Source organism: Bubalus bubalis, chromosome 11 (genome assembly GCF_019923935.1).
Source record: "Bubalus bubalis isolate 160015118507 breed Murrah chromosome 11, NDDB_SH_1, whole genome shotgun sequence".
NCBI lineage: Eukaryota > Metazoa > Chordata > Mammalia > Artiodactyla > Bovidae > Bubalus > Bubalus bubalis.
The window spans coordinates 1,059,438-1,084,133 of NC_059167.1; the positions used below are offsets into that span (position 1 = coordinate 1,059,438).

Genomic DNA, 24,696 nt, shown 5'->3' on the forward strand with positions numbered 1-24,696 from the left:
ACATCTGACTGCACTTAGAGCAACACCTCGCTTGGCCGTGTTGGCCCCGGGGGTGTGTGTAGCCGTCTACCCGCTGCCGCCTCCATTGCATCGACAGGTCGGCACGCTGAGACAGCCGCGGCTGGTCGGTCCCGGGATTTCTGCCTCAGGGTCTCCTCCGTAGGTAGGCTCTGCGGCCTCTTGGGACATCAACTGCGGCCGGTGAACGCCAGACGCTGTGTGTATCGTCGAGTCTGTCCTAATGGAGCGTGCCCCAGCCAGGCATTCGCAACAGTCCTGAGATGCGCGAGCGGGAATCGGTGAAAGGGTGTCAGGCATCCCGGGGTCTGTTCTGGCTTTGTTCCCCGCGTCACCAGCCAGGCCTGGGGCCGGTCTCTGAGGCCAGGCCTCTGCCCCCGCTTCTGCCTGCCTTCAAGGCCGGGCCAGACTCAGGGGTCCCGGAGGTCTGCCATCGTGCAGGACACGCCTGACGGTGGGCGAGCAGCTCTGCCCTCCCAGCCCTGTCCCCAGCCCCCCTGTCCCCCAGCCCCCCTGTCCCCAGCCCCCTATCCTCAGCCCCCCTATCCTCAGTCCCCCTGTCCCCAGCCCCATCCCCCAGCTCCTCTGTCCCCAGCCCTGTCCCCAGCCCCCCTGTCCCCCAGCCCCCCTGTCCCCCAGCCCTGTCCCCAGCCCCCACCCCCGTCCCCAGGTCCCTGTCCTCAGCCTCCCCATCGCGCTGCTCTCCTTTCGCTCCACGTCCAGCGCCTTTCCCATCTCTTGGGCTCAGCAGTTGTACTATTGTTCTTGCTGTCAGGTTCTCTGAAATCCAGCCCACACCTTTTCAACTCCACATCCTGAGTCAAGTGTTTGAAAGCTGTTATTTCATGTTAATTAGAAGTTCTTTTTCCGCCAAGAAGCCTTGCACAGAACTGCTCTCCCAAGCTGCAGCCTAGAGACGAGGCTCTGGCGTCCTGTCCAGTTCCAGGAGCCGTGATAACTGCTCTCAGAGCCCCAGCTGCCTGCTGGGCGGGGAAACTTCCCCCTCACCTCCTGGCCCCCGTAGGCAGGCCTGCTTCGAGCCTGGCTCAGTCAGAGGACCTGGGGGCCTCCAAGAACCCACCGTGGTCCTGGTGGGGTGGCCCATTGGCTCGAATGGCTTGGTGCCCAACCATCACCCGTGAGGTCTCTGGCATCCAAGCAGGTCTCCACCACACGCTGACAGGTGACTGCTCAGCAGCCCTGCTTCCTCTGTAACACGCCTCCCAGGTGACCTATGTTTGCTGGAAGACTTTGCTGGAAACGTGGGCTTCCCTGGTGGCTCAGTGCTAAAGAATCTGTCTGCAACGTGGGAGACCAGGATTCCATCCCTGGGTTAGGAAGATCCACTGGAGGAGGGAATGGCAACCACTCCAGTCTTCTTGCCTGGAGAACCCCATGGATGGAGGAGCCTGGTGGGCCACAGTCCATGGGGTTGCAAAGAGTCAGACACGACTGACTCACGTTTTCACTTTCACTTTTAACACTTTCTGGAGAAAAAGTACTCCCACTACCTTCTAGACTCATGAAGATATTCATGAGTCAACATCTGCCTCCTTAAAAACCCCTCAGGACACCTGAGGAGCTGCTGTTCCCTGCAGGCAGTCCTGGAAAGGCCTCCGGGAACGTCACTTCTTGAGGTGTTTTTGAGCCAAAGCCAAGCCCTGTCTCCATCTGGCCTCACTCTCTCTGCCCGCCGCTGGTTGGCCAGGCCCTGCCGCCTGCATTCCTTGGCCTGTGGTTCTTACCGCCCCCCCTCTGGCTTCTACAGCCCCAGGCTTGAGGGGGCCACAGCCCTGACCCCTGGGGGCCGCCAGCGCCTGCTCAGGCATCCAGAGTCCATTCGGAGGGAAGGGATGGTGCCGAGCCATCCCGAGATCGGGTGGCGCCTCTCAGGACCAGCCTATTCCAGCTCTCATAGGGGAAAAGAGACTGTCCACCTCAGAAGTGCCTGCCTTCAGATGAGTGGTCCATAGTGAGGAATTCTCCTATAGGTTTCAATCACTAGAAACGTTTTTCTTTATCTTCCGTGGTTTAGAGAGAAAATGCTGATTTGAAGCTTGTCGACCTTATGGTGCTAAGCACTGTGGATGGGAAGCCAGAGAGAGATACTGGGGTTTCTTGTTGAAGGGAGATGAACAGCACCGACCGAGAAGGGTCCTTACACAGGCGACACGGTGATGCTCTGTGCAGGGCCGAGCGAGGGCACACAGAGGCTTCAACAAGCAGGAGCGCCTCCCTGTCTTTGTCTTCTTTTTATTAACAACAAACACCACCTCACAAGGACTCCCTGGTGGCGCTAGTGGTAAAGACCCCACCTGCCAACGCAGGAGACGCAAGAGGCGCAGGTTTGATCCGTGGATAGGGAAGATCTCCTGGAGGAGGAGATGGCAACGCACTCCAGGATTCTTGCCTGGAGAATCCCATGGACCGGGGAGCCTGGTGGGCTACAGTCCACGGGGTCGCAAAGAGTCGGACACGACTGAAGTGACTCAGCACGCCTGTGGTGCACACGGAGTAAAGATAAAGGTGTGATTAAGTGGTATCTGTGGGAGACTTGTTTGATGAGATGGGGTTTTGCTGAATTTAGGAGGAACCAAGGAGAGACTTGGATTAGTAGAGATTAAGATTGAGAACATGGCAAGTACTCTTAGAGTTATGATAAAAACACAGACTTTGGTGAATTACATGGGGCTTCCTCAGCAGTAAAAGAACCCGCCAGCAGTGCAGGAGACATGGATTCAATCCCTGGCTTGGAAAGACCTCTTGGAGGAGGAAATGGCAACCCACTCAAGTATTCTTGCCTGGAGAACCCCATGGAGAGAGGAGCCTGGCGGGCTACAGTCCATCAGCAGACACGGCTGAGCACACGCATGCTCTCTGCAGTGAATTACGCTGGTGGGAGTAAAGAGCCCAGCAGAAAACATGGCACCAGGTGGGACGGTGGCATACGTGGTGGCCTGCGGGCAGAGTCTTAAAGGCCTCGGTAAGGAATTTTGACTTATCATTACAGGCGGTAAGGAGTTACTGTAGTTTCTTGAGCTGGGAATGGGAATGATTTTTAGATGCGATTTCTTTATATATGATTTCTCAGAGCCGGGAAAGTGAGAGGATAGCGCGACCATCAGGACGGAATCTGGGCTCAGGCTGGGGCTTCACAAGGACAATGGCGATGAGCCCAGGGACCAAGGTGCTGATGCCAGAGGGAATCAGCAGACTGTGCACGCAGAGGAACTCGGAGAGGCCAGGGAAGTGGGAAGGGGCTCCGCTGAGTGCCCTGGCAGTCTGGGCGGAGCCATGGGTAGTGCCAAAAAGGGGGAGAGAGAGTCAGTGATTGTGAGTGACTTGGTGAAGTCCTTGCCCCTTCAGAGTGGGGCTGGAGCAGATCACAGAAGGGAAGGCCTTACCCAGGCCCCGCTTTTCATGAGCCCTTGGTCCAAGCTGTCATCTCCTTCATGCGATGACGATCACTGTGTAAATTACTGATAGGTATTTATATCAACAAGTCACATCACGTGGAGTTTTGTAAATAAATCAAAATTCACTTTTGATGGATTTTTGAGGTTTTGCAGATAAGTTGGTTGTGCTCTAAAAAGTGCCCTCTTCCTAAAATCTCTCTGTCCTGAATGAAATTACCATGCAGATGCTTTTCACCTGACCACCCGTGGCAGAGCTCTGCCGACATCGCCCTGGCAGTGAGAGCCGGGCAAAGCCGGATCCTGCCCCGCGAGCTCTGCAGTCCCTGGCCGCCGCGCTTCCCTCGGGTCCAGCCTTTGGACGCCCCCTCCTGTAGGGTGGCCATAGAGTCCCTTCCGGTTTCTTAGGGAAAGGCCGAACGGACTCTGTGGCCCCCCAGCAGGGTTCCGCAGAGCTCCCGGCCACCCATGCCATCCTGCCGGGCTCCGGCCTGAGCTGTGTCCTCCCCTCTGTCTCCCCTTGCAGACTGCTGTTTTCCAAAGTGAAGCTGGAGTCCCTTTCCCGGGGCCCGGACGAGGCGCTCCTCACGTGTAAGCACATGTTACAGATCTGGAAATCCTGCTACAACCTGACCAACCCCAGGTAAGAGACCAGGCGTGCGTCGTGCGGGCATCGCGTGGCCTCCGCCGCTCCGCCGTCCCCGCCCGGCGTCTAGCGGGAAGGGCTCTCCACCCCCGTGCACCCCGAGCCCCCGCAGTGGAGCCTCACGCTCCATCTTTAAGGGCATTTTCTCCTGGCGTCTGATGAATCCGCCAAGTCATGGGTTTCTTATGCTTTTGCCGCCACAGTGGCCCACTAGGCTCAATTCCGATTAGTCTCCTGATTTCGCTCAACCAGCCATTTACATAATTCCTTTGAAGAGTCTTACCATCTTGCTAGTGATTTGTGGATAGACTAGTCAGTTATATATTCCAGATGGTGTTCTCACGGTAATATTTAAAAGACCTGAGTGGATAACAGGCTGCATCCTACCAGAAGAGTGGAAATTGCTATTGGGGTGATAAAGTGTAATTTTCAAGAAGCTAAAATCATGACTCAAATATACAGGAAGCATTTATCAAAGGTTTTATTTATCTCATTAACTAATGAAGGAAGCAATAAACTGTTAAGACTGATTCAAAGAAGAATTTGAAAACTAGATATGCTGAAATGAATTTGCAAATAAATATAAAAACAATAATATCCTATAAAACAATGAAATGTATTGCTTGGGGTTACCTTCTCTAAAGACACTGATTGTGTCTCAACCAGACAAAATTGGTAGGTTTTCCACCAGCAACTCTGCCCCCCAGAGCTGTGAAACAGCCCGGCCAGTCTTGGTCAGTCAAGGCCCCATGCCGCACAGGCAGATTCTGTGCGGAAGGTCCGCTAGGCAGCCCACCAGTCCTCTCCCAGAACGTCCCTGAAAAGCATCATCTTCAAGTCTTGGGCAGTTGTTCCCAGCAAATGTCTAGATTACAGAGTGTGCCCAGACCTGTAAAGGAAGTGATTTAAGGAAAAGGGGACCTGGTGATTCAGGTGAATTCAGACAGCCACTCACACAGAATATGTTCAGGTTCGCAGCAGGATGTATGGCTAGCCTGCCTTCTACTCTCAAGAGTCAGGAGTCTGAAGCGTGTAAGTCACGGATGTGTTCGGGGTCTGGCCCAGCCTCCGGGAGGCCGGCGGGGGGAGGGTGTGTGGGCTTAGGCGGGGCTTCCACAAGGACAGTGGTGAGACCAGGGCCAGGCGACATCAGGAGAGTCTGGGGTGACTCCAAGGGAGCGAGAAAGGGAGCCGGGCTAAGCTTCATGCTCCGAAGGGCTGGCGGAGCGCACAGCCGCTGGTGTGACAGGAACAGGGAAGGGGTGGTCGGTAACTGGGGAGCGTTAGTCAGGTCTAGACCCTGCAGAGCAGGGCTGAGAAGGTGAAGGAGGAGAGGCCTTAGCCCAGGCCGTCTCATGAGCCCCTGGTGCAGGCGGGGAGGCCGCCCCAGCCATCTGCCCTTGATGGGAAGACACCCAGAGACTGGCCTCCTCCCTTCTGTGGCTGTGTTCTGGAGATAAAGATCATCCTAATGTTTAGAGAAGGCCGCCTTCTCAGTCTGTAGGCAGTAATGGGAAACGTCCGCATTTCTGTCCCCAAAACCCCCCTCCCGGTCTCCCAGCAGCAGCAGGATTCGGGGTGGGGAGGGTCTTTGCCACAAGCCGACACTGCGGAGCCGGCTGCTTCCCACTGGAGCTCATGCCTTTGTCTGTGCCCCCCGAGAAATGAGGAAAGAAATCCACCAGCTCTCGCGTTGCCAATTTTCCCTCCGTTCTCCACACCTCTCCCACCTCCCCACATTTCCTCCCACATAGCAACCAAGAATATTGAATGTGAGGAGAGAAAAAAAAAATAGCAGAATCGGAAAGCTCTTTAAAAATACTTCACCAAATGCCTGGGCTGTGTGCATGGATCTTCGGGGCGGTGCAGGGTGGAGCCTGGCAGGGGGCAGAGAGGATGGGGCCGGAGGGCGGGGGTGCCTCGGGGGAGGGGCGGCAGGTCTTCCTGTGGCTCTTCTAACTGTATTTTCTCTGGGATAGAAATAAAGCGTTTCTCCTGTGGCCCTCCCCCCTGTGCAGCTTTAGACGCCCTCCCCGCGCACATGGCCCTGGCACAGAGAGGGGCACAGTGTGGGGGTGGGGGGACCTCGGGAGGGACAGTGCCCTCTGGGCCCAGCAGCCCCTAGTTGGGTCACACAGGGTTCTAGAAAAGGCCAGAGGCACATGAGCAGGTGGGTGAGAAGCAGCCCTGCCTGGGAAGCAGAAAGCCCCCTGGCTGGAGGAGGCTGGCTTCCGGCTGCAGAAGGTCCTCGCTGACTTGGGGCTCAGGCGCCCCTGTGTCTCAGGGGTCTCAGGGGGAGGTCTTTGCTCACCCTTGGGATCTCCCCCCGGCACCCACCCCCTACAAACCCCCCGCCCCGGGGGCTGGCACTGGCTCCAGAGCAGGGAACACGGGCGCAGAGGAGGACCCTGGGGCATCACAGGGCCAGACTGAGGCCGGACCTCGCCAAGTGTTCTCTGCAACCCTCCCCTCCTCTTAACTCTGGCTTGAGGGAGAGCCACACCCCCAGCTCAGGCCACATCTCCTGTGAGCGCAGGGTGTGGGGCGTTCTCCTGGGTGTGCGCATGGCAAAGTGCTGGTCACTGCAGAAACCTGGGTGGACTTCCTGAGGCCTGCAAGGTTGCGCTTGTCTTTGGGACAGAAACCCACCTCACAGTCTGCCTCCTCTCTTGGGGAAGGGCACAGCTCCGGCTGTTCTTGCAAGTGCTGACCTGGCCACTCAAGACCGTGTGACTTCTGCCAGAGCCTCGCCAGACGGTCCAGCAGCCTCCCGGCGTGGAAGCACTTCCCCATCTCTATGCCACCGGGCCAGGCAGTTTATACGTTCTTCTCAAGCCCTGTCTCAGCCTTGCAAGACGGCTACTGTTCATTCCACTTTATAGAGAATAAAAGTGAAGCTACGTGAGGTTACAGATCTTGCCCTAGTTTTCTCAGCTAAACAACTAGTACATCTTTGATTCAAACCCCGGTCTGCTGAACATCAAGGCTCTCCCCACCGCCTATGCACCTCTCTAAGTCGACAGCTGGCTTCTTTGCCTTTGGTTTCTTGTTATTAACCACTCTTCTCCCTCTTGTCACCACCACTTGGACCATTACATGATTGGAAGAAAACTTTTTCTTCCTAAGTCCCATTTCAATCACATTCAGTTCAGTTCAGTTCAGTCGCTCAGTCATGTCCGACTCTTTGCGACCCCATGAATCGCAGCACGCCAGGCCTCCCTGTCCATCACCAACTCCCGGAGTTCACCCAAACTCACGTCCAATGAGTCAGTGATGCCATCCAGCCATCTCATCCTCTGCCGTGCCCTTCTCCTCCTGCCCCCAATCCCTCCCAGCATCAGGGTCTTTTCCAATGAGTCAACTCTTCACATGAGGTGGCCAAAGTACTGGAGCTTCAGCTCCAGCATCATTCCTTCCAAAGAAATCCCAGGGCTGATCTCCTTCAGAATGGACTGGTTGGATCTCCTTGCAGTCCAAGGGACTCTTCTCCAACACCACAGTTCAAAAGCATCAATTCTTTGGTGCTCAGCTTTCTTCACAGTCCAACTCTCACATCCATACATGACCACTGGAAAAACCATAGCCTTGACTAGATGGACCTTTGTTGGCAAAGTAATGTCTCTGCTTTTGAATATGCTATCTAGGTTGGTCATAACTTTCCTTTCAAGGAGTAAGCATCTTTTAATTTCATGGCTGCAATCACCATCGGCAGTGATTTTGGAGCCCAGAAAAATAAAGTCTGACACTGTTCCCACTGTTTCCCCATCTATTTGCCATGAAATGATGGGACCAGATGCCATGATCTTCATTTTCTGAATGTTGAGCTTTAAGCCAACTTTTTCACTCTCCTCTTTCACTTTCATCAAGAGGCTTTTAGTTCCTCTTGACTTTCTGCCATAAGGGTGGTGTCATCTGCATATCTGAGGTTATTGATATTTCTCCCGGCAATCTTGATTCCAACTTGTGCTTCTTCCAGTCCAGCGTTTCTCATGATGTACTCTGCATAGAAGTTAAATAAGCAGGGTGACAATATACAGCCTTGACATACTCCTTTTCCTATTTGGAACCAGTCTGTTGTTCCATGTCCAGTTCTAATTGTTGCTTCCTGACCTGCATATAGGTTTCTCAAGAGGCAGGTCAGGTGGTCTGGTATTCCCATCTCTTGAAGAATTTTCCACAGTTTATTGTGATCCACACAGTCAAAGGCTTTGGCATAGTCAATAAAGCAGAAATAGATGTTTTTCTGGAACTCTCTTGCTTTTTCCATGATCCAGCGGATGTTGGCAATTTGATCTCTGGTTCCTCTGCCTTTTCTAAAACCAGCTTGAACATCTGGAAGTTCATGGTTCACATATTGCTGAAGGCTGGCTTGGAGAATTGTGAGCATTACTTTACTAGCGTGTGAGATGAATGCAATTGTGCGGTAGTTTGAGCATTCTTTGGCATTGTCTTTCTGTGGGATTGGAATGAAAACTGACCTTTTCCAGTCCTGTGGCCACTGCTGAGTTTTCCAAGAGTATTGAGTGCAGCACTTTCACAGCATTGTCTTCCAGGATTTGAAATAGCTCAACTGGAATTCCATCACCTCCACTAGCTTTGTTTGTAGTGGTGCTTCCTGAGGCCCACTTGACTTCGCATTCCAGGATGTCTGGCTCTAGGTGAGTGATCACACCATGGTGGTTATCTGGGTCATGAAGCTCTTTTCTGTGTATTCTTGCCTCCTCTCCTTAATGCTGACAGTCACCAGTGTTTTGGAGGAGCTTTTCTTTTTGCAAAGTGCGCTCTCATGCATCTTCAGAGCAGCCCCAGAAAACGGGCAGATGTTGTATTCCGTCAGACCCTTTTTACTGGTGAGAAAGCTGAGTTTGGGGGTGAAGGGAACTTGCCTCGTTTGTGTGATCCTGTCTGAAGACACCTGGGAAATGCTCCAGTTCCCTCTCTAAGGCCCTCTGTTACATCCAGTATTTATCGTGTACCTGGCACTATCTCAGAGCCAGGAAGCAACAAAGCTGTGATGAACTCTAGTATTCCGACTCCCAGCCCCCCACCAGCTTTCCTCTTGCTGTTAGAGAATTTCCAAGAGAAGTTTCCCGTTTCCAGAACAGCTTAACCATCAGGAGAGTTTACTCTGGATTTTCAGTCGTGATTTAGGGGAATAGGAGCTACCGGACATGTACGTCTCCACGTGTGGGTCTCTGCAGCTCACGGGCAGTGGATTTGAGGCTCCTTCCGGTTTTCTTTCCCTAAACCTTCTACTGACACCATTGCCGGGAATGGTTTTCCTTCCTTTCTGCCAGCCTCCTTGGGAGGGGGTCCTGGCACCTAAGAGCAAGCCAGAGCGGAGCGGAGGTGATGGGGCTATCAGGGGAGGTGGTCCGTAGAGGAGCCCAAGCAGATGTGTCCCAGAGAGAGGAGGGCTCACGGGGGGACAGGCCACAGTGAGAGCACTAAGCAACCTCGAGGGCCGGCCAGGCCTCCGCGGCCCCTTCTCCCTCCTCCTGTGGATCACGGTGAAGGCAGAGTCTGCAACATGTAAGCCAAGAACTGAAACCTGCTTAAAGCATCCAGTGGGATTCTCAGTCACTAAGTCAGGGTGGAAACAAAAGCGTCTCTGTTCAGACTAGTTACTGTTGCTTATATACCGTGGAGATAAAGGAAGGAATATACCGTACATAGTTTCTCAGCTGGTGGGAGAGAAACAGGTCAACAGGTCCTGTGTCCTTACTGGGTGATCTTCGTAAGTCAAGATTTTGTCTTAGTTGGGGTTTCTAGCACCTGGGGTCGGAGGCCCTTAGCTCAGCTTCCCCAGCCTGCCGTCATGTGGTACTTATAAGGACCCCTGGGGTGTGTGCCCGGGAGTCGGAACTCTTCTGAATGCTCTGTCTCCATGACCTCAGTTCAGCCTGACTCATGCGTATGTAGGAAGACAATCTTCATCCTCATCTCACAGGGAAGTCACTGAAGCACACAGGAAGTGGCCTTGCTCAGAGTGACCTACCATCAGGGACAGATGTAGGAAGGAACCCAGACTCCTGGCCTGGCTGGGTTCCAGGACGCAACATGGCACGCAGCAGCCAGCCCTGTGCTCTGAAGCTTGGTGCGGTGGGAAGCCTGGAACGGACAGTCCCACCCTCTTACCAAGGTCCAATTCACTGAAAACCTAGGCACATCCTTCCTCTGCAATTCCAGCACCTCACTGTGTGTCCTGAAATCCCCAGGGTGATGAAAAATATCACTATATTTTGGGAGCATATCTTCCCAAAACTCCTAGGTGGGGACCTATTGCAACATTCAGATGATTAACTCTTTGTCAAATTTTTATAGTATTTTTGTAATATTTGTATTAAAAATACATACCTGAACAGAACAATGCTAGAAACATTCAGTTGGTAATGTGATTAATGCAGATTTGCACAGACTTTCATGCTGTCTTCTGCTCAGAGACATTTATTGTTTCTCAGACATGGAAATAACTAATAGAATAGTTTCAAAAAAAGATGTATCCAGTGATGTCATAAGTATAGGCTGACAGTCTGTACTGAAGCAAGTTTCCTTCTGTTTCCTGTGGGTTTCTCTAACTACATCACTGGACATGGAAATTACAGCCTGCAAACCATATTAAGTTTCATAGAAAATCTTGTTTGTACCACTTTTAGCAACAGCTGCAGAGAGGAAGGAAATCGTGTCCCTTTATTGTAGAAGTTGAATTTCTTGACAACAACAACTAAAAAAATCACCCATAGAGCCCCCAGATTTTAAAATAAATGGATTGAAAGAAAAGCATTAGACTCAAACCTCAAGAGACAAATATGCATCTTTGATAGAGTATTGTGATGGAGGAAAAAGAAGAAGGCAGTTGTTTTCATTGTTTTTGCTTACAGGCTTCTGCAATTAGAGGGGGGAGCAGTGTGAGCTAAGATCTGTGAATGAATGGCCTGTGTGGTCTCCCCATGACTCACCTGAGGAGTGGCCAGTCCCGTTCTGCAGGAGCAGCCTTCGGGGCTCGGTGCGGGACGCTGGCTGGGGGTGCCAGCCAGGAGGCTGCTGGCAGGACCCGCGGTGCCCTCCCTGAGGCTGTCTCCTGCTCAGGAGCGCTGGCCGGGGGCTCTCTGCCAGCCCCCCATCCCATGTGCAGCCTCACACAGCCTCTCCCTCGTTCGTTAGATAGAGGTCTGGACCGCATCATGATGGTAAAGGCTTGTTCTCAGGACCCAAACGAGGCTGTGGCTGTGATCAGCCTTTGAAAAGTAGGGCCCAGTGGTTCTTGAATTCGGCTCCGCATTGGAACCAACGGGGGAGCTTTGAACACCAGCACTTCTGGTCTGTTGGGTCGGGCAGGACCCAGGCCTCAGCGGTTTACTGAGATGCCCCGGGTGATCTTTCTGGGCCGCTGCAGGCTGGAAGCATGCGTGCTGATCGCGGGTTCCGGGAGGCAATGGGAGGATGGCGCGCTCAGGGCCTCGGCGAGCCCGGTGCCCAGCAGTGTGCCCCCGCGGGGGTGGAGACGCTGGCTCCACGTTTCCATTTCCCACATAGCTCGGGCTGCGGGTGTGGTTTGAGCCACGCCGGGGATACGGATGCTGAAAGGAAGCTGGCCCAGGGAAAGCTGGACGCGTGGTGACAGGTGACAAGGTGCCGAAGAACGTCAGAAACGCAATTGAGGCGTGGGGATCGGGTGCTTCTCTTTCCTTCCCCCGCCCGCCCTTCCAATGACTGACCTTTGCAGCTGTGTTTTGCAGTGATTCTGGACGTGGGAGCAGCCTCTTAGATAGAACCATTGCTGACAGACGACAGCTTAATACAATTACTTTGCCAGACTTCAGCGACCCCGAGACAGGTGAGACCAAAAGGGCAGCGGGGCTGAAACGGTGTTAGCCGGAGCGGGGGGGGGGCCCGGCCCCCGGGCCCGTGGGGTGGAGACCCCGGGGCCCAGGATGGGAAGGCATCCCCAGGGAAACGGGCTCATCTGCCGCCTGACGGGCCTTTTCCCCAGGGTCCTTTTCAAGCCTGTGTTCACGGTGGGGGCCGTCCTATTCCTTGCCAACACAATTCTTTGAAATCTTTCTGTTTTTCCCCTTGCTCTTGGAGCCAAAAATTCGAAACTAAAATTAGACTCTTCCCATCCCCTTCAAGCGTCCCTCGGCTTTTGTGTTTCTTTGTCTCTCTTTAGATTTCAGACTTGCTGAAATCAAGGTTTCGGTATCTCATCCGTGGCACCCACGAACACACACCCACCCACCCACCCACTGCAAGGGGGCAGTGGGTTCTGAGCCTCCGAGTCCACTGACCCCGAGAGGAGGCCTGCGCACTTCCTGCCTCTCTGCAGATATTAGCACGTCAGTTCGCATCTGTGTTTCTACAGTTGCCTAAGTACAGGGTGGGTAGAGATACCGCTGTCGTCTCCAGAAGTGCAAACAAGTAATTTCTGATAGGAATGCCGACATCTCAGGGGGCCGTTTGGAGGACTCAACGGACCCACGGACTATTAAGACGTGCCCAGCTGTGAGCCTGAGGCAGCCCCCGAGTGTCGTTGGGAGCGGGTTTGCTGCCTCCCCGCCACCCGCATGGGGCTCTGTGTCCGGCTTAGTCCACCTCCGGGCGCCCCCAGCCCCATGGGGGTTGCCCTCACGAGAGGAGCCTCCCGGGCCCGGGTCCAGACCCAACCCCTCCGAAAAGCCGGAGAGCAGCCCTGAGCCCAGCGTGGGGAGTCACCCTGGAGAGCCTCTCCCCGGGGACGGGAGCCAGGCGCAGTCCTCGCCTGAGCTGTTCTCCCAGCTGCCCACCTTGCCCGGCTAGGCCCCCTTTTCCAGACCTCAGGTCGGCTCAGGAGGCCCGACCGCAGGGCCCTGGGGCTCCCCAGTCAGGAGAGCGCTGGGAGCAGCGCGAATTTCAGTCAGTGCCGTTTACCAGCCGCCACTCCAAGTGCAGGCTGGGAGGGCCACAGGGACTACTCGGCCTTGCAGTGGCCTGGGTCGCGGGCTGAGGGCCAGCCACTGGCGGGCTTAGATGTGAACCAGGCCAACCCTGAGCTGGGCTCTGCTCATGGTCCAGTCCCACTAGAGGGACGTGCGTGACCCCTCGCTGCAGAAAAGGGAAGGTCAGGCTCTTAGCCCCTGCGAGGCTCGGCTCGGACCTCTGGGGAGAGAAGACAGGGAGGTGATGCTCACCAGTTCCTCGCAGCTGCCGCCCGGGGCCTCCTCCCCCCAGGACCCTGTGAGGACCCTGGTATGAAGTCAGACCCCCTGTCCTTCCAGCTGGTCAGGGTCTTCATTTGCCCCGAGGTCCCCAAACTTTCATCGATGTCACAGTGCAAACAGGCAGGAGAAAATGAGCGAGGCCCTTGGGGTTCGTTCTCCCCGTTGCCCCAGGAACATCGCCCCACCGCCCTGAGCCCTCAGGAGGCTCCCTCCGCAGAGGAAACCTCAGGTGCCACAGCATCCAGCTGAGGTGTGTCTCGTGCCCAGCGTGGGTGGCCGCCCTTGTCCACAGTGGCACCGCTGTTCCTGAATCCTGAGCCGGGGTGGGGTCCACACTGCCGGGGCGCAGGCGCCCAGGTGCTGGCCAGTGACCGTGTTATTGTGTTGTGGTTGGACTTGCCACACGAGCCCCTCCAAGACCCTTCTCACCCGCCCTGCCCGGGAGCCCCAAGTCGTTGGTTTTACCACCACCGGTACTTACCAGGAGGCTAGGGAGCGGGAAAAGTGGAAGGCCATGTTAGCAGACCTTATCAGCGCAGACTGGTCGTAAATGATGGCAAAACCTTCTGAGATGATCCTTTAAATCCAAGAGACTTAAAAAGCCTGACAGACGCTCCTATAAATGGAAAAGGTGCCTCCGTCGTGATGAGTAAAGGGCAGTTTTGTACAGCTGAGCCCGTGGGCAGTTCCAGGACCCCTGTCTCCAGAACGACCCACGGATTTAGCTTAAGCTCTGATTCCGAAGGTTCCGTGGGGATGCTCTGCTTCCTCCCTGCCCTTCTCCCTCGCCTTTTCTTAAAGATAACTGTTTTTATTAGCTTTTGGTTTTCCCTTCCATGCAAATAAGCTTAGATCTTATTTCCCACATGCCTTGACTTGGAATAGCAGACTGTGTCTGGGCTGCTCGGCCCCCGTGGGGGCCCTTCACGCACCCCCGCCTCCGCCAGCAGAGAATGTCCTGGGGCTTTTTTACGGCCCCAGTCAGTGGCTTTTCTACGTGCCCGGAAGGACCCAAGCCTCTGCCAGGAGCACAGCGGAGGAAGACGTGTGCCCGGCACAGAGGCGACCTCCCGTGGTCACGACACCGCCCACCCGTCACCGCGGCGCAGGAGACCCCTTCTCGAAGCCACAGCCCCTTGGAATGTCCTTTTTGTTTGCCAGAGCTAAAATTTATTTCCCTTTTATTATTTTTTTTTAAATTTTCTATTGTGGAAAAACTTCAAATATTCCAAAATAGAGATACTAATGCCATGAGTCCCCATGTACCTACCACTAGCCTCCAACAATTCCTTTTTTTTTTTTTCCTTTATCTCTGCTGTCCAACACTTAGTTTTTGTAAGGTATTTTGAAGCAGATCTCAGATATCATATTTTGCCTGTTAAAATTTCAATGTATGTGTCAAACAGATAAGAGTTCTTTAAAAATCTAGCCAAGGTACCCTCATTATACATCTGGGTCATGATGAAGTACAGGCTCAGTGGTGTTCATTTTGAAAGGTGGGTAACTAACCGGGAGGTCCGTTTCCCACCCCTGCAGTTGTCCAGATGCGGATCTGAACCGTAACACGAGGGGAGCCCAAGTCTAGAAGCCTCGGACTCGCCAAGTCCACTGTAGCCAGAGAGTGGACGTTGGTTTTATTAAACGGGTGTGGCAGAGTGAAAAACAACCCGTAAAGAATCTGCTTTCCCTTCTAATATCCCTCTCAGTCCCCTTCTCTCCCCACCCCCACCTCTGTCGTCCAGTAGGTCCTAGCCATCAAAAGAGACTCGAATCCAACGACCATCTTTCAACTTTGAAGCTATGAGTCATTGTTTTTTCTTTGGAATAAGTTAGTTCCTTAAATAGAGGATGGAAAAAAAAATTTTTTTTTTTCTTCCTTTTGCCTTCAAAACAGGATGTGGAGTAAGGGGATTTATCTTTAGTCATTGGTGGATATTACCAGACACCTATCCAAAGTAAAATGATTCTTTCACCTTGAAAGTTTGCCCCGTTTTGTCCAGGAACGTTTTTAATTGTCGCCGTGGTGGTCCTCCCTCCTGTGGTGTGTCTCTCCAGCCGAAGACAGGAGGTGACAGCCAGCCTGGCCGCCCACCCGCCGTGGCCCAGCCTGGCGCGCTCGCAGGCCACTGCCGCGATGCTGGCCCGTGGCTGCCCCTCAGCAGCTGCGCCTAGGAAACCTTAGTTCTCAAGTAAATTTTATATAAGTGCTTCTTATAAAAAAACAAATCAAGGAAAAGTCAAGTTCTAATCCTTTCCAGTTGAAAAGCTAATAGTTTCTTTCCCTCTAGAATATTGCAGATACTATAGGTTAGACGTATTATTTTCAATGGACCATACTGCTGAATCTGTGCCCAGGTAAATCTGAGTTATTTTTATTCCATGGTGTTGTTGCAGAACAAATAATAACCAGTGGAAAAACAGCAAATTTGTTTTCTTCGAAAAGCACTTGTATTCTATTGTCAAGTAGAGGAATGATTGTGTATTACATGACCTCATTTTCTTTGCAGCTTATGTGAGTATATTAAAAGCTAGTTTATTTTTTTCTTTGTGTTTCTAAAGTTTTTTTGCCTTTATCCTTTTTTTTCTCTTTCACTCTTTTAGTGTCAGACTCCTCCTCCTCCTCTTCTCTTCCAAGAACCGAGTCTCCTCTCCACCTGTTTCTGTCTCCTCATCTTCCTTCTCATCCCAAACCCGAAACCTTTGTGTGGCCCCCGGCTGCACGTTCAGTCAGTGACCCGGGGCCCCGCCAGGAACCCTCTCTGTGTAAACATGGTTTATGTTCGTTTTTTTTTCCTTTCTTGTTAGACCTGCTTCATTTGCCTGATGTTTTATTTTCTGATAATCTTCCTAACTGATAAGCTGGGTAGCAACGCCATCAAACCCAAGTGACAGCAAATCTTGCTAGTCTGAAAACCCAGATGCTGCCTGGGGCAGGAGACAATGTTGCCGAGCTCTGCCCTCCCCTCCGAAAAGCAGAGGAAACCTGTCTTGAGCAGAATCAATAGAAGCTTTTCTAGAACATTGCCTCTGGCTCTTGGGCACTCCTATGATTTCCTGGACTTGATATCAATGCATAAAGATCCTATTTTCTTAAAAAAGACAATTTAGAACATTCCTAATTATTTCTGGTTTTCAATTTAGAAATGAATTCAACAAGTATTTCATAAGCAAGGTCGTATTCTAAAGATATCGGTTATCTGCCTTTTAAATATGTGATTCTCAGAGCTTATGGTGTGTTACAATCACACAGAGAGCTTTGAAAACTGCAGATCCCCTGGGTCCGAGCCCCAGAGTTTATGATTCAGGAGGCCTGAGCTGGGGCTCAAGAATATGCCTGTATGAAATACCTTCTCATGATTCCCGTGACAGTGGTTGTTAAGACTATAAATTGCTTTCCACTTGCAGGGAAAGAAAATGGAGGGCTTGTGTCATGAATCTAGGCAGGGAAATTGAACAGTGTTTCAATCTAATCTTGCTTTTAAATAATAGGGACATTTGAAAGTCTGTTCTGGGTCCTGTCAATTAAAAAAAAAAAAGATCCCTTTATTAAAACGAGACACTGGTTGATAAAGTCCTTAAATGGCCCCTAAATGTGGGTCTCACCAGGAGATCCACCCTTGTTCTTCCACTCATTTATTTAATGCTGACTTTACCTGCAACACAGCCAGAAAATTTAATCTCTATATCCATGTTTTATAAGGGCTCATCTTTGGTCCAACTGCTGTTATATGCTGAACAAAAGCTCAGCATATAAAGAACTACTCTCCCTAATGTGCTCATATTTCTAATGGTGACCTGCTGTGTTAGACTCACTCACGTGTGCACACACACACACAGAAAGGAGACTGTCATCTAAAATAAATAATTTAAACCAAGAAACACTCTGACCTTACTTATCTGCATAGTAACTGTTCTGAACTCAGCCTCAATGACAATCCCACTTTTACAAAATGAAAGATGAAGATAATGTTTAAAACTGCTTATGTAGTTTTTAATCTACTTCTTAAAATAGACATTTTCCCTTAATACAATGACTAGGAGCGGTTGCCAACTTTGGCTTTTTTTCTGTTCTGGTTTTTCCAGAAAGGTTGTTTTTTACATTGATTTTTGCCCAGCTTGAGGCTGGGGTTCTTGAAATGGAATCTTACTGAGCCAGGAAGCTCAGTTGTAAAGAATCCGCCTGCCAGTGCAAGAAACGTGGGTTCGATCCCTGGGTGGTGACGATCCCCTGGAAGAGGAAATGGCAACCCACTCCAGTATTCTCGCCAGGAAAATCCCATGGACAGAGGAGCCTAGCAGGCTGCAGTCCACGGGGTCGCAAAGAGTCAGATACGACTAAGCGACTGAACGATAACAAGAAAAACTGTTCTAGAATGACGTTAGATATTCCCACTGTTCTAGAATGACGTTAGATATTCCCACTGCCCCTTCCCTTCTCGTTTGTGTAACAAAGCCACCTCCCTCCACACCCGCCAGTATCTCCCTCGTTGCATCCCAGGAAGCCCTGTGTCCCTTTAAACCTCTGAGGACTGAGGTCCAGCCTCTTCTGGTGGGACACCTGATATCAGATTAATTAGCAAATGGGTAGGGCATCGCGCACCCACTGGGCTTTCTGCTGAACATGCTACGCGCCAAGCAGCGCTCAGTTGTTTATTCTTCACAAAGCTCTGAGTCACCTTCCGTCCTTAGGGAGGCCCTCGCCGGTCACCAGGTGTTCTAAGGCTGCCGCACCTGAGGATCTTGCCTCCCAGCCACGAGCACAGCGTTCGGCTGGAGAAGGGAAAACGTGCCACACGTGCATGTGCCTAGTAAAGGTAGAATTTCTTGATTAAAATTATAGTAAATTTGAATGCCAGCTCTTTCCCCTAGAACAGATAGCCTAGACCTAAAGCTTCCTGAATCCTACCCCACCCCCAATCCTTTGACTCACAGGATCGAACACTAGCCCAACCCTACAACTGCTGGAATCATGAAGAGGCTTAATGTGTGGAAAGATCTGGAAATTGCTTGTTTATTTTTCCCTTCCCTTTGGAATTTCCTGCCCTGGAAACAAAACAGTCCATGAGTTGGTCAGCTTTCACGTGCTGAGTGAACATTTAAACATGGAGGGGAATGCCCAGTTGGCCTTCCTTTGCTTTAAAAAAAAAAAAAAAAAAAATCATTGTTAGTGGAAAAACATATGTCACTCTTGAATTGAAATCTGATCCCAGACAACCGGACTTACAGTTGGAAGGTTATGAGAATTCCATTTGCTTTTTTAGCCTTAATTTTGATTTTTCAAATGTTTGTTTCTTGGTTTTAATTTTTGGTTTGATTTGTTGTTCCAAGGCAACTCTCCAGAAGTATACTTTCATGGTTTTCCCTCCCTTTTTTCAGTTAGTAAGTAGTTTACTGATCTATTAACTTTTCCGAGGGTCTCCGGAATCACGCTACCCTCCACCGCGCAGTGTGTGTTGTGGCTGTCGATTCCTGGGAGTGTTCGGATGGCCTGGACCCTAAGCTGCCACCCGCTTGCTCACCCGTCGCGGGGCCCAGCTCGCACGAGATTCTAACGCTTCCTCATGCAGCTTGGGTTTAAATACGGAGGAGGCAGCACTTGTCTGGGAAGGACTACAGAAGGAGGCATTGCAGGAAAAATGCCCAAGGGAAGGAGTGCGGTGGGGGTGTCAGCAGCCCCTCGGCGACTGATCAAAAGTGTGAGACATCTAGGCTTCCCAGTGAGGGTCATCTGTAGATTTGGGGTAGAGGGAACTAGTTGAATCTCAAAATTCCTTTCTGGTTCAACCCTTATTGCTACATAGAAAAAGCGATTCCCTTTCCATACGGTAAAATGAGGCTTGACGTATTCATACAGAGGTCTTAACCCTTTCGATAAAAACAGCCCGACGTCTCTGGAAGTTCAGCAGGCAGTTCTGCAGAGGGGCCCATGCAACGCATTTACCCTCCCTGCCTTGGATTCCTCAGCTGTGAGGATCTACATTTGCTTGTCACCCTGTTCACACACCTGGCTCCCCAGGTTCCACTAGCGGTAAAGACCCCGCAGGAGACACAAGAGACACCAATTGATCGCTGGTCGGGAGGATCCCCTGGAGAAGGAAGTGCAGACCACTCCAGTATTCCTGCCTGGACAGAGGAGCCTGGCGGGCTACCGTCCATGGGGTTGCGCAGAGTCAGACACAGCTGAAGCGACTTGAGCACGCTGTTCACACACGCCTTTGTGGTTTACCAGGAGCTGATCCTGATTTTAAGCCTCTACCAGCCCCTATGGCTCCCAGACGGCAGTGACCGGCCAGGCAGGGAGAGCTGGCCTGGAACGTAGCCGCCAGGCCGCCCCCAACGGTGCCCTCACTCCTGAGCTGAGGAGCCCAGGCGCCCCCGTGCACCTACCCCAGCGGTCGTCATTCTGGAGGGAGACCTGGGTGGATGTCCTGTCCTCCTCTCCGAGAATGTGCCGGCTCGTGTTCCCAGCTTCATTTTATTTCACCGATTCTGGTGAAAGTGCTGCTCTCTTTAGGAGCCCAGAGAAGAGAATGATACTAAGGAAAACACACCCCGCTCAGAAGAAGCAAGGTGAGAGACAAGGCCGAGGTGGTGAGCGTTTTATTATTGACCTTGCGTTGTCTGACATTTTTAGGAAGTGACCAAGTTGGTGAGCTGGTGACTGACGTTACCTTCTGCCTCTGCCTAACAGAAAAAGTCCCTTTTTAATCTATATATGAAAAGGGCACTCTAATGATGGCCCCACTGCTTTTGAGGGGTGGCAACTGAAGTGTAAACGTTCTTGCTCTTTTTTAATTGAAATTAATTCTCTTAAAAAAATAGTTCGGGCTTCCCTGGGAGCTCAGATGGTAAAGAATCTACTTGCAACGAGGGGGTCTCAGGTTCCATCCCTGGGTTAGAAAGATCCCCTGGAGGAGGGCACGTCAACGCACCCCAGGGTTCCTGTTTGGAGAATCCCACGACAGAGGCTACAGTCCACGGGGTCACAAAGGGTCGGACACGACTGAGCGACAAACACTGGACACTGCCGCACGTTCACTTAGATAGTTCTAGGCTGTCTCTCTCTAAACGAGGTTGAATGGCAGTTCAGGAGGTGGACAGGTCAGTAATGCGGCCCTCGGGCTGACGCCGGGCGTGTGTGTCCGGGAGTGAGGCCGAGGCCCAAGCCGGGAGCCTTCTCCCGCGGCCGCGGCCGCATGAGCCGCGTTCCCAGGGGCGGGCGCTTCGGTGCAGAGTGGTGGGCTCAGGACTGTGCAGCGGCGGGGTTGGGGCAGGTGGGGAGCCTCCCCGTGTAGTCCTCCAGAAGGTACTGCCTCCCGCCCGCAGCCGGCTCCCGGGCTCCCTCCGACGCCGGGCCCCCGCATGCATGCTGAGCGCCCCGCCAACAGCCCCCGAGCACGCTGGCCGCCGCGCATGCCCCCTGCCTCCGGGGTCCTTCCCGACGCTTTCCCTGGAAAGGACCCCCCCTTTCAGGAGGAAAGCACGTCCCATCAGGTCTGAGCTGTGCTTGATACTCTGTGAAAGTCACTGGGAGTCGTGACCTTGTCTTGGGACTGGGGCGTTGTTTTGTCCAGATGTACTTGGCTATCTTAGTCTCCTTTTCACACAGGGAACAAGGAAAGTAGCTACGAGAACAGCCCCCGAAGTTACTGATCCGCAGAGCCCACAGGCAGGAGGCCTCACGGTGGGCGGGAGGCGGATGGGACCGCAGTGGCCCAAGGCCGCTCCCCACTCCCCACTCGAGGGAGGGGGCAGCCCTCCAGGGGCCAGAATGCGGAAGGGAGACCCTTGACAGCCCCGTGTGAGGAGCCCACCCCCCAAATCAGAGGCAGGACCACCTCCAGTGGAGACGGGGATTGTCCTAACCCGGGGTTGAGGGGCGGGCGTGGAGGGAAAACGGTCTGTGTTTTGTAAGGATTCAGAGAACATGCGCCTGACGGAGCGCTGCAGGGACAGGTGGGGCCCTGTCCTCCCCTTCCTCACCGGCTGCTCAGGCCCGGGCCGCTGAGGCTCTCAGAGCGCAGGGACCCGGTGCGAGGAGGTCGCTGGGCCACCTCTCATCAGCGCTCAAGCCTCGTCTTGAGAAACAGGCATCCTTCTCCTGTTAAAGATGGAAGGGTTCAAGCCCAGCTGTCTGGCGGAATGCTTAGTTGTTCAGATCACCGTTCAGTGCGCGGGGCCTTTGAGAAGTGAAGCTGCTTTTTTTTCTTTTGAATTTCATTGTTGGGGGAGGGGCACAGCTTCGAAGAACCGGAAGCTGAGTGAACTCTGCCAGCAGCTAGCACTGACGATTCAGGACCGAGGGAAACACGTGCAGGGAGCTCTGGGCAGTGGGTGATTCCTGCACACACCGGCTCTTCTCAGAGCAGCGCCGGAGGGCGGGTGCCTGCGAGGCTGCCAGGGGCAGATGGGACGCGGGCGACGAGGTGCGAGGCCGGACCCGGTGCAGCCACGCGCCCCGCGCTCCCCGCGTTCACGCGCAGGGGCTTCCGAGCTAGCGCTCCAGGGCTGGAAGCAGAGGGCAGCCTGAACCCCGCGCGGACACTTAGACATGGGTCCGTAGCTCTTCGGTAGAGGGGTTTTTGTTGTTCTTTTTCGCACTTCAGTAGCAAGGTTGTCAGTTGTTCCTGGGCTGTGATGCTCACCAAGTCGGCAGGGTTGCACCTGAGACCTGTTCCTCCTCTACACGCTGTGAGGATGGGAGCGGGGAGGGAAGGTGGACATCGTTCAAACCACAGCGGCTTAGGTACAGCCACCAGAAGAGTCGAGAGGGCCGCTGGAGTATAAAAACACGCCACGCAGTCAGTGACCCTGCTTGTGAAAATACAGGTGACCGAACACAGCCTGGCTGTGACGTTTACTGCCTTTTGCTTAACAGCGTTACAGGCTCTGAGATTCCTTTGCCTGATGAACTTCAAGTATTGAACTAGGGTCCGTGTAGGAGGTCTGTGTGAAACTGACCACAGGTGTAGTGAGCCGAGGAGAGGATTTGGAAAGACAGCAGCAGGCAGTGTGACCTGGCTGGACCCGGTGTCCTGCTTCTGGCAAAGTTTCTCTATGGGCTTCAGGAGATGATAGGAATGGGGGTAGGAATCCTCCAGCGGATGCGGAGCTTGCATTCTGCTTCCTGAGGTCAGGGGCCCTGGCTCCTGGCTCCTCGGCCCAGGCTCTCTATCAGCAGTCCCCTTCCACACCCCACCCAGATGGTGGTCCTAAGCGGGGACTCAGATAAAGACCCTGGAGGTGGGGATCAGAACAGTTCTTCAAGCAGCGCTCTGCCGACGTATCAGATGTCCAAAGCAGCATTTTCTCTTGGGCATCTAGGTGGGACGAAATTCAGCTCCAGGACATCGTATGCCCCATGGACACAGAACCTAGGCCAGGTTTCAGGGCCCGCTCTCACCTGCCCATGTCAGCTGTCGGTTCAGTTGGTTTCACAGTGGCTTTTCAGAGCCCCTGCTCCCTGTGACTGAGGGACTTGGTGGCTGCTCGGTCCTGAGGGTTCCAACAGGGATAAGCACTTCTCGAATTAATGTGATAAATAGGAGATGCTCAGCGGCCAGACACGTCCCCTGGCTCACCTGTCAAACCTGATTATCTGGAAGCTTATTCCTCCAGAGTCTTGGATTTCAAATTAGAAATATGCCTTCTTTTCCCCCTCTGATTCCTTTCTCAAGCCTCAGTTTGTCCATTTCCCTTGGAGGGATAATCCTCTTAACCCCCATGCACGCTGTAAGAATACATTTGCCTTCATGAGAAAGAAAAGGGTTGCTTTAAAAATAGGTTGGTCAGGACTAGCGTTTCTAGTTTACCTACGTAAATAAAAATCTATCTTGGCACTTACCATTTCAGTCCTATGCAACAGTGAGACGCAGGTTGTTTTGATTATTTTTTGTAATCAGATTTATCCATTCTAATTCATAGTGATGCTTAGCCCTTTCTTCCTCCAAATTCTAACCCAGTGAAAGAGTTTGCTATATTTGCACCATTGCTAGGAAGAGTGAAAGTGAAAGTTCAAGTCGCTCAGTCGTATCCAACTCTTTGCGACCCCATGGAATTCTACAGGCCAGAATACTGGATTGGGTCACCATTCCCTTCTCTAGGGGATAGTCCCAACCCGGGGACTGGATCCAGGTCTCCTGCATTGCAGGCGGATTCTTTACCAGCTGAGCCACAAGGGAAGCCCTATAGACATTAGCTATTAAGTATTTTTATCATTATTGTAAATCACCTGCTCTTGTTAATAAATATTGAATGCTCAAATACCCACCCCTCCCTCAGAACCTGAAGGGTGTCTGCCCTGTGAGACGTGTGTGAAAAGGGATCATCTAGGAAGGAAACAGTTGTTTCTGATGAACCTCAGTCACCCTCCCTTTGTAAGGGGGTTAGTTACACTGGAGCTGGGGAGCCCCTAGGTAAGAGCAGTGTTAATTTATGTGCACCATGGTCAGTCTTAGTGCCAGTGGTTGGGAGGAGCCCTTTGAGACGGGGAAGGTTCTGGCCCCTGGGCCGTTAGGGAAGGAGGGTAGGGCACCAAGCCGTGGTTCCCTCAAAGGGGGCCACTCTCTTGCAGATGTCATACAGTGACAAGTCTGTTGGCAGTGCTCACTCACTCACTCATTCGTTCATTCCACGAGCATTTACCAAGCACATTTCAGGGCCTGGCATTCTTAGCCCCTAAAGTACCTAGCGGGCTTCCCTGGAGGCTCAGCTGGTGAAGAATCCACCTGTAACGCGGGAGACCTGCGTTCCACCCCTGGGTTGGGAAGATCCCCTGCAGAAGGGAAAGGCTACCCACTCCAGTATTCTGGCCTGGAGAATCCCATGGACTGAAAGTCCATGGGGTTGCAAAGAATCGGACATGCCTGAGCGACTTTCACTTCACTTTCAAAATACCTAAATGGCGGACGTGACTCCTGTCTTCCAGAACCACCCAGTCTCATAAGAGAGACAGTTAGGTTAACTTTAACGTAAAACAGTGTGGTCTGTACAGGGATCCCCATGACCACAGGAGGATATGGGGCACTGAGGTCGGGAGGTCTAACGTTTTGCCCGAGAATGGTAGGGAGGAGGATGCCAAGGCTCTCGGCAGCGTTCCTGGAGGGGCTGGATTTAGAGGCTCGGTTTGCTGCTAGGCTAGTGTCTGAGTCACCTGCTGGCCATGTGCATCTGGGTGACTTACTCACTAAATCCCAATTCTGTCGTCTAAACAATGCAGGTAACAGTGTTACCTGCCTCAGAGGATTGTTTAAAGATTAAATGAAGCAATATACATAAAATGCAAGCCAGAGTGCCTGGAACAGACCTCTAAAACTGATAATCAAAAATGATAATCAAAACTAGCTCACTAAAACTGATAATCACCACTGCCGGCATCGTCACTTGCCAGACCTTCTTCACAGTGAAACATTAGTATGTGAAG

At 52.5% G+C, this 24,696-nt stretch overlaps 1 protein-coding gene across 5 annotated transcripts in view; it reads left to right on the forward strand.

Moving 5' to 3' along the window:
* Positions 1 to 24,696, forward strand: part of TTC7B (tetratricopeptide repeat domain 7B) — a 278,267-nt gene that overhangs the window by 215,173 nt on the left and 38,398 nt on the right. For 2 of the 5 annotated variants that reach the window (XM_045161999.1, XM_044924613.2), the window contains exons 16-17: positions 3,958 to 4,074; positions 11,817 to 11,914. In XM_045161999.1, coding sequence (XP_045017934.1) covers positions 3,958 to 4,074; positions 11,817 to 11,914 — 215 coding nt within the window. Of the gene's footprint in view, positions 1 to 3,957; positions 4,075 to 11,816; positions 11,915 to 12,247; positions 15,818 to 15,875; positions 16,038 to 18,602; positions 18,654 to 24,696 lie in introns of those variants that run through there. The other 3 variants (XM_044924610.2, XM_045161998.1, XM_045162000.1) reach the window with 3 other exon arrangements.